This window comes from Tamandua tetradactyla, chromosome 13, assembly GCF_023851605.1.
Source record: "Tamandua tetradactyla isolate mTamTet1 chromosome 13, mTamTet1.pri, whole genome shotgun sequence".
NCBI lineage: Eukaryota > Metazoa > Chordata > Mammalia > Pilosa > Myrmecophagidae > Tamandua > Tamandua tetradactyla.
In genome coordinates this window covers 6,256,864-6,268,862 of record NC_135339.1, presented here as the reverse complement: position 1 = coordinate 6,268,862, position 11,999 = coordinate 6,256,864, and the positions used below count along the sequence as shown (strand labels likewise).

Below are 11,999 nucleotides of genomic sequence, written 5' to 3'. Positions count from 1 at the left end.
AGCTCAAAGTGCCCTCTTCAGAGAAGGCCTCCAGACCACACAGCCACAGCCCTCGCTCCGCCTCCTGCCTCATCTTCCCTTCCGGCACTTCACCGGCGCCCCCTGCCCGAGTGTCCCCGCTAGCAGGCGCGCTCCAGGGTCTCACCCCGCACCAAGAAGGTGCGTTTCGTGGAATGGACGCACCCAGGCTCCTCTGGCTACTTGGACGAGCTTCCCCTCGGCCAGCCCCCAGTCCATGCACCTTGGCTTTGAAAAGCGACTTTCTCCTTAATTACCCTTCTAATCTTGGGTGCAAACCTCATTTCCTTACAAAGTGCAGGATAAACCATCCCAGTATACTTTGTTTCAATTAGAATTTAATGGGCTCTAGTGAAGCTCCGGTGAGGGTGCACAGAAGGAGAGAATTTAGGGTCCACCAGTGCTGCTGCTCCGGAGAGGAAGCCTTGCTCCTTAACTTTTGCTTAAGTAACCCCCCAACTGACTCCCAGTTCCCAGACAACCCTTTGCTGATCCGCCCCGCCTTGGCTCCGAGCCGCCACCCTGGCAGACGGGATGTCCAACCCTGGAGAGCCTCCCAGGACCCAGGGACCCAGACGGGGTCAGGTGCCTGGATTTACTCCCCCATACTCTTGGGAGGGCGGTAACTTTTAAAATAATTCTGACAGTCAGAGAAGCCACACAAGAAAGACAGCGTGTTGTTCCCTCTTGTTTCTCTCCTTATGGCGCTAAATGTTTATCATATGTACGCTGACTGCTTTGGTTTCTTTTCCTTTTTTTGATGCTTCTCATTCTCTGCCTGTTTTTTCTATTGGTGGGCTCACCTTAGTGATTTGTCAGAGCTCTTTTCTATTGGTGGGCTCACCTTAGTGATTTGTCAGAGCTCTTTTCTATTGGTAGGCTCACCTTAGTGATTTGTCAGAGCTCTTTTCTATTGGTGGGCTCACCTTAGTGATTTGTCAGAGCTCTTTTTTTTTTTAAGTGTGCCAATATTTATTTACACCTGATAAAAAGTTGGAAATAATGTGGGAGGAAGTATTACAAGTCAAACTTCATTAGTTTGAAAACTTATTTCAAGGTCTATAATGCATCCTTTCTTTGTGAGATTCATTCTCCCCAATTATGTTTACAGGCAACTTCATTAGTTCATTCATCCATTCATTCAACAAAGATTTATTAAACACCTAGTGTGTGCAAGGCACCATCCTAAAACTTCAAGGAAAACAAGGTGGTTAAAAGCATCATGAAACAACGTGGGAAACGAAAACCTGATGCCAGCTCTCTAAAGCGTTAGAGCTATTGAATGAGACAATCACACGAGTAACCATAACAACTGTGGACAAGACAGAAAGGCAGGAAGTTCAATGAGTAAGTCTCATATCTAGAATTCCGAAAGTCTTTTAGTCTGTTCATTCATTCATAAACGATTTACTCTGTGGTTCTTCAGAAAGTTAAACATGGAATTACCATATGAGCCACCCATTTTACCCCTAGGTATATACCCCAAAGAATTTAAAGCAGAGACTCAAACAGGTACTTGGATAAGAATCTTCATAGCAGCATTATTCACAACAGCCAAAAGGTGGAAGCAACCCAAGTTTTCATCAGCAGAGGAATGGATAAACAAAATATGATGTATACACACAATGGAGCATTATTCAGTCTTGATATTCTGAATTTCACATGCTACATTATAGATGAAGCTTGAAATTACTATTCTGGATTTGTCGGCACTCTTGACGTGATACAATTTCAGTCTTCTGCCTTCTGCATTGAAGGTGCCCTTCACGGTTGTTCTGTGTGGCAAAGCTGTGCCCACTCACACGACAATCCCGGCCGACACACAGGTGACAGCAAGGATCCCACACGGGCGGGGGCGGGGTGCCAGGTTCTCTGCCCCCACCCCAAGAAGGGAGATGGCTTCCCCCCTCCCCACACCACACCTCACCCCCTCGTCCTCCCTCCTTCCCCCTTCCAGGCTGCTCCCCACTTAGGGAGTGACCAGCTCGCTCACAGCACTCCGCGCTTCTTCAAATCTTCTCGTCTGCTTCAGTGACAAGCAGACAAGGGTCTGGGACGGGAACAAAAGGCACCAGCATCTGTCCTAGTCTACCAAAGTGGCCAGATGCAGCACACCAGAAATGGATTGGCTTTTAATAAAGGGGGGGTTATTTAGTTAACATATAGTTCTTCAGAGGAAAGGTAGCTAATTTTCAACTGAGGTTCTTTCTTACGTGGGAAGGCACTGGGTGATCTCTGCTGGCCTTCTCTCCAGGCCTCTGGGTTCCAACAACTTTCCCGGGGTGATTCCTTTCTGCATCTCCAAAGGCCTGGGCTGAGCTGCGAGTGCTGAGATGAGGTATGCTGAGCTGCTTGGGCTGTGCTACGTTGAGCTCTCTCATTTAAGCACTAGCCAATTAAGCCAAACATCATTCATCGCAGCAGGCGCCTCCTAGCCAACTGCAGATGTAATCCGCAACAGATGAGGTTCACATGCCATTGGCTGATGGCCACAGCTACAGAACTAGGCACCTTCACCTGGCCAAGTTGACACCTGAATCTAACTACCTCAGCATCGTGAGAAGTAAGGGGAAGGAAAATAGATGGGAGACACACAGCAAAATGCGTGGAGGTGCACCCTGGCACAGTGGTTTTTTTCCTTTTATCTATGGTGCCTTTGACAGAAAGTCTTCTCAGCATGTCAGTGGCCATGTCTCTGAGGTCAAGCTGATTTCTACCCTGGTCTGCAAGCTCAGGCTCCTTCCAACTGGCACTGCTGGTTCTCAGAAGATAGAGGCATCTGAGGAGAATGTGACAAGCTGTGGGAAAGGGTGAGGGAGCTTTGGAAAGCTCCGAGGCCTCGGGTGTTGGCTTGGCTCTCCAGAGCCACATCCCCACAAACTGGCTCTGACCATTTGAGCCGCAAGCCCAGGGAAGGGGTAAGCTCCTCTCTTGTGGGATTTTTGACCCAGCCCAGCGCAGGTCCCGAACAGACAAAAACTTGGAGTGGAGCTTAGGGATGCATCTTCCACACCTCACGATGGGACATGTCTGGCTCCTAATGACTGCCATTTGTAGAAAATGAGTATCAGGTGTGTTTTCATTTATTCAATCAACAAACTGTCAGCCTCCTGTGGAGCCTTGGAGCCTGCAGCATGCCTGGCACTGGAAACCTGACCTGTGGTTCCCACTGCTCCCACCATCCATAACCCTGGGAGGTCTGAAAGACAGAGGACGTCACTGTGGAGGGGCAGAGCAGGGCAGGGAGAGGCACCCTGTCTTCCCCCCAGGCCCATCGCCATCAACAGATGTAGAACAGAGCCAGGGCTAGTGCCCATGTCTCAGGGCTCAAGGGTTGTGCCCTGGGGACACACATATTCCCAAGTGGGGGCTGTGCAGCCCCAGGCTGGAGCTGGCTGGGAAAAGCCCCTGGGGGGAGAGGCGAGTGGCCGAGCCCGGGAAGGCTGGGGAGGCCACCGCACAGGGCTCATGCTGGGCTGCAGCCGGCATGCTCCATCTTGGGCTCTGCAGGTGCTTCTGCGCCTCCTCCCGCCTCGTGGCTCTTGACCGGGATGACCTTGCTTTCCAGGGCGCATGTGGTGATGTCCAGAGACATTGTGGGTTGTCACCACTCTGGGGAGAGGCTACAGCATCCTGAGCCTGTCTTGGAGACTGCTAACCATCCTCCCATGCAAGGACGCTGCCCCCCCGGTCCACAGAACGGTCCAGCCCCAAATCCAGACACTGCCGAGGTCAAGACACCCTGCCTTGAGCCCAGCTCCTCCAGTCATCACTTATGTTCTGAGTGCAGCTGCGTGCCAGCCCCAGTGTCCCCTCCACTCACATGCCTCTCCCTCCCCAGACACGCTTAACCACCCGGCTTCTGCACTCGGCCCCATTACCTCCCTCACAATTACGTTAATCCACAGACATTTCCCAAACACCAGCTGTGAGCCAGGCCTGGGCACTTAAGAAAAAGGTGCAGCAAAACCCTTCCCTCAAAGTGCCTCAGCCCAACCCCCACTCTTTACAGATAAGGAGCCTGCAGCTCAGACAGGTGAAGGCATTTTTCTAAAGTCACACAGCTAGCTGCCAGGGGCAGAGCGAGATTCAAACACAGGGGCTGGGACCCAGCCGTCTTCATCTCTGGGTCTCCACAGTCTGGAGAAATGGTTCTTGAATTGAATTTTGCTGGCACAGGAGCCCCAAGATGGGAGCGGCCTCGGAGGGGATGTAAAATCTTGTTGCCATAAGGCAGGGGACCCCTGTCCCACTCCACAGCCCTGGCAGGGGTGGCCTGGACAAGCCCCCGACTAGCCCCCTGGCTTGTCCCCCTACCCAGGACAAACATTTTTCCCAGCAGGGTCCCACGCTGCCCAAATCAGAGATCACATCTTTCTTTGTTTTTTTTTTTTTTGAGGGGGGGTACACGGTCCGGGAATCGAACCCGGGTCTCCTGCATGCAAGACGAGCATTCTCCCACTGAACCACCCGCGCACCCTCTGCTTTCTTTTTAAAATAACTTTTTCTTCCCCCCTTGCATAAAATTAATATATCTCCAATGTAGAAAAGTTAGAAAATAAAGCTAAGTAAGAAGAAAACAACCACCACACATGACCTTGCTGACCAGAGAAAAACCGTCATTAACCATAACGTATTTCCTTCTGGTGTTTCCTCCATGCAAATTGTTGAGACAAAATCGCATCCCCTCGTGCAGACTTGTGTGACGGTTTTTACTTTTCATTCAACGACATGCAGTGAGCATCGTGCTACAAGGATTATCTTCAGGCCTCCTCCATAACTGGGATGGGTGGATCAGGGAAGGATCATCCTGTTACCGGTTAGTTCCCCCTAGGTGGACAGCTAGGTCACCCCCGCTTTCTCGTTGATGGACTGAAGGACTCGCCAGCAGGGGTCTCTTCTCTCTCGAGTTGATTTGGCGCTGCCAGCATCCACCGCGGAGGAAGAAAACGGGAACACTGCACCCTCCCCTGGGGAGCTGATGCGGGGTGAGGGTGGGAGACGCCCCAACGGGAAGGCAAGGCTTAGGGTTGGGGCTAGACCTAGGATCTCGGGGGAGGCAGGAGGGCTCCCCCAAAGACACACACCCCCCCCCCCCCCCCCCCCGCCTTCAGACCAGGACAGGCACGGTGTGGCAAGGTCTTGGCTGCCCTCAATCCCTAAACTTCACCCTCTGAGGCTGCTGGCTGCCTCTGGAAGGCAGGCCGACCTCCCCCATCATAGTCTCCTGCCCATCCGGCCAGGCCTACTGGCCCCGGGGCCCAGAGAGAGAGAGAGGCAGGACAGACAGACGACTCTTTCTCCTGCTTTGCAAACCCAGACCTGGGTTCGAGAGAGAATAACAACTAAAAAGACACTTCTGATCCACTGGTGAGGCATCCGAAGGGTGCCGGGGGGCCTGCTCCCCGCTGGGCTCCGTGGCTCGCCTCCTTGGGGGAGGGGGACGACGGCGGTGACAGGCCCTTTGCCTGTGCCCCCCGACCTTTGGGGTCCACCAAGTCGACGTCACTCTGCAGATGGATTAAGCTGAGGCTCGGTGACTGGCTCTGCCTTGCCCAAGCGCCCGGGGGCTTGGGCTCCCCTCCCCCCACCCTTCAATCAGTGACGCGCATGCCCGGTGGGGGAGGGGTGGAGGGGGCGGGGCCTGCCTCAGTGGCAGCCGCAGGTGTCCACCGTCATGTCCGCGTACTGCCGCAGCACCACCGTCCTCTGCTCGTCGAAGTAGAGGAGGCTGATGGAGTTGAGCTTGTTGGGGACGCAGGAGGGACTGGAGACGTCGGCGTGGACGTGAAAGTAGGAGAGGAAGGACATGAAGGAGGCGTGGTTGGAGGCATTGGCGTGGTGCCCCAGCGGGTACAGGCACCTGCCCTTGCAGTAGTTGACTTGGTAGCCGCGGGGCGAGATGACCCAGCTGTCCCAACCAATATCCTGGAAATCCACGTAAAGCAGGCGCTTCTGGCAGGCCCCCGGCCCCTTGTCCTGGGGCCCCACGCTCCGCCGCCGCCTGCCGTGGCCGGCGGTGGTGTTGGCAGGCGGCTTCTCCGGGGGCAGGCAGTCCCACTCGGGGGGCAGCCACTGAGCTGGGGGGTGGAATTCAGAGGGGAGTCAGCATGCGGGGCTTAGCTGACTAAGCCAAGTTCCCCCCACCCAGCCCTCACACCCCCTTGTCCTCAAGGCAGAAGGAGAGGGAGCAGAATCTACTGCTCATTCCCAGCTCACTCCACCGTCCTCTACCTAGAGAGCTGCCGGTGTCGGCCCCTCCCCGACAGAAAGGGAAGTGAGCATTTGAAGGGCTTGAGCTAAGACAATCAATGGCATCAGGGAGTAAACGGCAGAGCTGGGACTTGAACCCAGGCAGCCAGGATTTAGGATCCGCATTCAAACCAGTGCAAGGTACTGTCTCCAATTGTGCCTCGGTTTCCTCACTTATAAAACGCAGACACCACCCTGTCTGGGGTGGCTTTCAGTATTGGTCTAATCAAAGAAGGGCTGTGCGGGGGCCTGGGGAAACGGGCACAGCTGCCCGTGGGCCGGGGTCTGACAGCGGGGGGCCCCTCCCAGCCCACCACCTCCCTGCCAGGGGCTGGTGACACCCAGTGCGCTGAGGCCGCAGGTCCCGTGGGCCCGGCCTGGGGACCCCTCCCCACGTGGGCCAGGCACGGTGTCTGCCTTACCAGAGGGCAGGTCCATTGGGAGGTCCTTCCGAGGGGGGTCCTGGGCCGGGTTGTTGGTGTAGACGACCAGCAAGGAGTTCCTGTTCTCCTCCGGCTCCCACGCGCGGTCGATCCCGCTGTGGCTGTGCTCGAGCAGCCTGCCCATGTGCCTTGTGGTCAGGACCAGGAAGCTCCGGTCCGAGGCCTCCTTCTGGATCCACGTGGCCACCTGGGGGCAAAAGCCCACCGGCTGCTCAACGGGAGGGCCCCCGAGCGGGGCCACCTGGGTCCAAACCCTGGGTCCAAACCCTGGGTCTTAGCAGCGTGTGGCCTTTCTGTGCCTCGGTTTCCCATCTGCCCAGCATTGGGCTTGCCGAGGGCGCCAAGTGGACATGACATGGTAGGGATGAGAGCGTTCTCCTTTCCCAAAGCAACTTTCCCACTGGAAAAATGCTGGGCTCCCCAGCGTCATGCTGGGAGACAGCAAAGTGTCCCCTAGGGGCTCGCAGCCCGGTTTTGGTTATTCACAGCACTTGACACACCCAAGTTCTTTTATCAACATCACGTTTCTCTAAATCACCTTGCATCGGTACCCAAAAGTGATTTTTAAATGGCCACGTTTTTAGAACCATCCCTAGCAAATATCCTGTGTCCAAGAGTAAAAACGTAACACAAACCCGTATTATAGATGGCATCAGTAGCAGTGAGCACACAGAGGGCTCAGTTTCTAAATCCCACTCCCCTTAAAACAGCAAGAGAAAGAAGGGGAGAGAGAGTAAGAAAAAGAGCGTCAGAGAGCAAGAGGGGGCACACACAGCAAATAACAAAGCCAGACAAAACAGAAAGTTGATGGTCAGGGTAAAGGGCGCGTTCCCATTTATGCTTTTGTGTAAGTTTAAAATTATTCCAAATTAAGACTTTTTTTGGGGAGGGGGTAGGTGCACGGCACAGGAATCGAACCCGGGTCTCCCGCATGGAAGGCGAGCATTCTACCACTGAACCACCCATGCACCCTCAAATTAAGGCATTTTTAAAAGCAATACTATTCCATGCTAACCCCGCTCCTCCCGCGTTGGGAGACCCTGGAAGAGTGGAAAGAGGGTGTGGCAGAGCCCAGGGTTCAGATCCTGCCCGAGGCATGCTCACCCCCCTGGGTAGTGCCGAGGGGACTCAACTGCCTGGATGGCTGGAGCCGGATGAGCTCACCGGGGCGGCGGGAGGGCCCACCGGAGGGTCTGCGTGACGTCACGGCCCCCCCACAGCCCCGGTCCCTGCAGCCAGGCCCCCGCGGCCCTCTGCCCTTACCGTGTGGGTGACGTCAAACACCAGCCAGCCGTGGGAGTGCAGTGGCAGCTCCCGGGCCCCCAGGAGTCTGCCCCGCTCTGACTCTGGGGTGCTGCCCAGGACCTCGTGGATTTCCACCTGGGGAGACAGCAACCCAGCCATGAGCTGAGCCCCACCCCCCACCCCACCGACAGGGCGGGCACCTCTGCACAGGCCCTGAGGATGGAGGTGCTGGGGGGCACGCGGCCACGCCAGCCAGGGATCTGCCTCCTCCAGGCAGCCTTCCGAACCCTTCCAAGCAACTGATCCAAAATGAGAGGAGAGAGAACTCCACGCTTGGGAATGTCCGTCAGTAGTGTTGATAATAGGAGAACACGGGACACAGAGAAATGAGAAAATGCTGGCCCATCGGCATGATACAACATTTTGTGGCCGAAAGGATTCTTAACATAGGAAAGTGACACACTTAAGACCCCAGCTGGAAAAAAAAATAGAATATATAGTACGGTGTACTGAGAGAAAAAAAAAAAAACAGAAGGAAAAAAGGCAGGAAGGAACCCCTCCTGGAATGAATTCCAGTTGCCCACGAGTCTATAATTTCGGCCGTCTTTATTTGTTCTTCTTTATATTTTTAATGATTTGCAAACTTCCTCCAATAGCCCTGTGCCAGGTCTCCCAGAGGCCACTCCAGGCCTCCTATCTTGCTCCTAAACCACCGCGAGTCAAGCACTTTCCACCACCATCCCCCTTTCCTGCTGTTCGCCCTCCTGGAATCCTCCCCTCTCTGGTCCCTGAATGTTTTGAGGCTCAACTCAGACAGGGACACCTCCTGCCCTGCAATGGGTGCCAGGAGACAATTACGGAATGACAGGTTAAAGGCTGCTTCCTGCACGAGCCTGCCCTGAAGTCCCCAGCGGAAGCGGTCTTTCTGTCTCAGGCCCTTTCCAGAGCGTCCCTGCATGCTGCCCCTTGCTAGCTCCCTGCCCAGATGAGGTTTTCTTAGAAAGCGGATGACTCGCACATACAGGTGACATTCAGTAAGGTGGAGCAGGGGACAAGGATGGGAAAGGAAAGGGGATATCTGGGGATACCCACTGAAATTCACCCCAGAAACGGTCTGTGGCCACCCAGGGCCGCCTCTATGCCCTGACTGAGGTCGCGGACATGAGGTGCCCCACGGCTCCCCGGCCAACCCCACCCGTCTCCTTCCTTCCCAAGGAGGCTCCTGAAGCCAGAGAAATTCCCCTGCCTGCGGTGTTCGCAGGTGTCCCCAGGGCACAGGCATTCGGACCAGCCGAGGCCGGCTGTCCCTCGCCCTGCTCAGCGTGGCCTCCCGGCCGGCCCCCTGAACAGGACCTGCTCACCCGATGGAAACGGTGAGCCTGCTCCTGGCTGGGGGTCTGCGGCAGGTGCCGGAGTTTGAACACGTGCAGCTCGGCTCTCAGAACCTTCTCGTGCTTGCCCACCGAGGAGAGGTTGAAGAAAAAGTGGGACTGGTTGATGTGCACTGCAAAACACCAGGGGTTGGGGGAGGGAGACGGGCCGTCGGGCATGCTCTGGGGACGGGACCCCTGGCTCTTGCCCATGGAAGGGGGGCCGGGGCAAGGGAAGGGTCAGGCCCAGGGGCTGGGGGGCGGTGGGGGGGCTAGGTCAGAGGAGGAGAGATGCGCCCGAGGTGGTATTTCTTGCCCAGCAAATTAGGAGAGCCTAGCCTCACTCCTGGCCTCCCCCAGCCTCCCTCCCCCAGCAGCCAGCACCGAAGGCTTTGAGGTGGGGAGCGGAGGCCCTCCAGCCCCTCTGCCCTCCCAGTCGGCCCGGGGCGGCCCCACTCACCCTTCTCCTGGAAGCACCGCACCATGTTGCCCCTGAGAGCCTTTGGGTCCTTGGTCACCCCGTTGGCATTAGCCACTTTCTGGAAAAGGTCCAGCATGAAGCCGGGTGGGGGCTGGGAAGGGCCCTGCACGTGGCTCAGCTCCTCCAGCTTGAACAGATGCCCCATCTCCCACACCAGCTTCTCCTTCTTCCAGGCCGCATCCTCCATCGCAAGCGCCCCCAGGCCCCAGAGCAGCAGGGCGAGGCCAGCCCGGTGGCCCATGGTGAGTGTCGCTCCCAGCAGCGAGCAGCAGCTCCGCCGGCCTTATGTCTGGGTCCTCAGGGCACGCCCGGGTGGGCACGCCCGGTGGGTGGGCACCCTGGGCTCTGCATCCTCCCGGGAGGCTGCATGACAATGGTGGGCCGTGGGCAAGGAAGGAGGGGTTCCACCCCCTGCAGGGACAGAGTGGGCACGCTCCTAAAACTCCCACGGGGGCACTCCAAGGGCCGCCTGAGGCTGCGAGTGGGGGGCCAGCAAAGCACAGGCACCTCGTATTAACTAGTGCAAAGCTTCGTGTTGGAGACCTCAAGAAAAAAAAAAGTCCAAAAAGTGTTCACAAGGCAGGTTCAGATTTCGCGGGACCTCCCCAGCCTCCCTGTGGTTCTTATTCTGAAGTTCTTTGTAACAAAGGGGCCTTACAGTATCTTCAGGGTTTAGGTTCTCTCAAGGTCCTTCCAGACCCTGCTAGCAAAATCCCCTGTGGCAGAAAGCAGGTCTGCAGGTCGCAGGGTCCAACGAGATGTCCAGGAGCCTCAAATTCCAGGCTGGGTTCCCAGGGGGCACCACTCTGCACTCTGCCAAGCCTCAGTTGCTCCATCTGCAAACTGGGGGTGGACACTTCACTCTCAGGACTACGATGAGCAATAAGCAAAATGCAGATGTGGGTGCCCCCAGCCTGCCCCAGGCACACGGGATGCAGCTGCCCAGCCAGTCCACCTCTAGGCAGCAAAGGCCAGCTCTGCCCTGGGGCGGGCTGTCCATGGAGGATTTAGGCAGCAGAACCTGGTTTACACGGCCCCATTTTGACTCCTGATGTGAAGACAATTGTCACTTGTTCCCCAAAACTCATAAGGGTCCCATCACAAGAGGCCTTAGGAACTGGCCAGCTCAGGGTACTGGAAAGCACACTGAGCTGCTGGAAGGGTCTCCCGCACACCGCTAGTGGGAGCTCGTTCAGAGCTTGCTCCCATCCGGTCACCACTGTGCCTAGGAGAAAGTGGTCTGCAGGCAGGGGCGGTTTCCAGACACCCCACCCCCACCCCCGCGTGCAGCAGAGGTGTTGGCGCAGCTTCCTCTGAGCCCAGGGAAGTGGGATGGGGTGGGGGGTGGAAGGAAGAGGGGCTGCACCGAGAGAAAGGCCAAAGGTTCCGTCGTCATCCTTCAGTGTCACAGTGTCTGATCAACAGTGGCAGCGATAGGAGCTCTCCTGGAAGCTTTTCCTGGATGAAGTCACCCTGGAGGCAGGCACCCGGCCGGCGGGGTCCTCGGACAACGCCAGGCCATTAAGACAGGACATCAGCCCCAAGCTGCTGGAAGTTTCTTCTGCCCCCCGGACCCTGTTCTCTCACCACCCCACACCCCCAATCAGTTGTCCAAGCCCCTGCAGGAGAGAAAAGGCTGGAAATGATTCCGATTTTTGTTTTCTAAGGAAAGCAAAAGGAGTGTCATCATGGAATGCGAGGGGAGTTGGGTGGTAGAATTCTCGTCGGCCCTGTGGGAGATTCAGGTTCAATTCCTGGCCTGTGCATCTCCAAAATAAAATGCAACAAATGGTGCTGCAGTGACGGGATAGTCACATGGGAAGAGAATGAAATGTGACCTCACCATACAGCAAATATATGTGGCGTGTCTGTGTATATGTGTCTCCAACTTGACAGGTAAGCAGATGTTCGCTGTGTGCCTGGGTTCTGATTCCAGTCTGGCCTGGTGTCCATCAGGTGAGGGGCCTCCGGACCCGCCAGCACACACACGCACACACAAGGAAGAGGATTATGTGACCGCGGGTGAGAATTTTCTTAAAGGTTTTCTTTTTGTTAATTTTAATTTTTAATTTTATTTTTTAAAAGATTTTAATTGATAAAGTCTTCACACACAAGCATTCCATACATGGTATACATCAGTGGCTCATAATATCATCACATAGTTGTGTATTCTTCACCATGATCATTTTT

The 11,999-nt window shown here is 55.7% G+C and overlaps 1 protein-coding gene across 1 annotated transcript; it reads right to left on the bottom strand.

The window, feature by feature from the left end:
- Positions 1-5,667: 5,667 nt before the first annotated feature.
- Positions 5,668-10,050, bottom strand: LOC143654611 (bone morphogenetic protein 2-A-like). The gene is made up of 6 exons (XM_077126487.1): positions 9,789-10,050; positions 9,320-9,462; positions 8,144-8,257; positions 7,977-8,093; positions 6,693-6,900; positions 5,668-6,098 (listed from the first exon to the last, which is right to left on the bottom strand). The coding sequence occupies exons 1-6, from the start codon at positions 10,048-10,050 to the stop codon at positions 5,668-5,670; spliced, it is 1,275 nt and encodes a 424-aa protein (XP_076982602.1).
- Between the last annotated feature and the right edge of the window lie 1,949 nt (positions 10,051-11,999).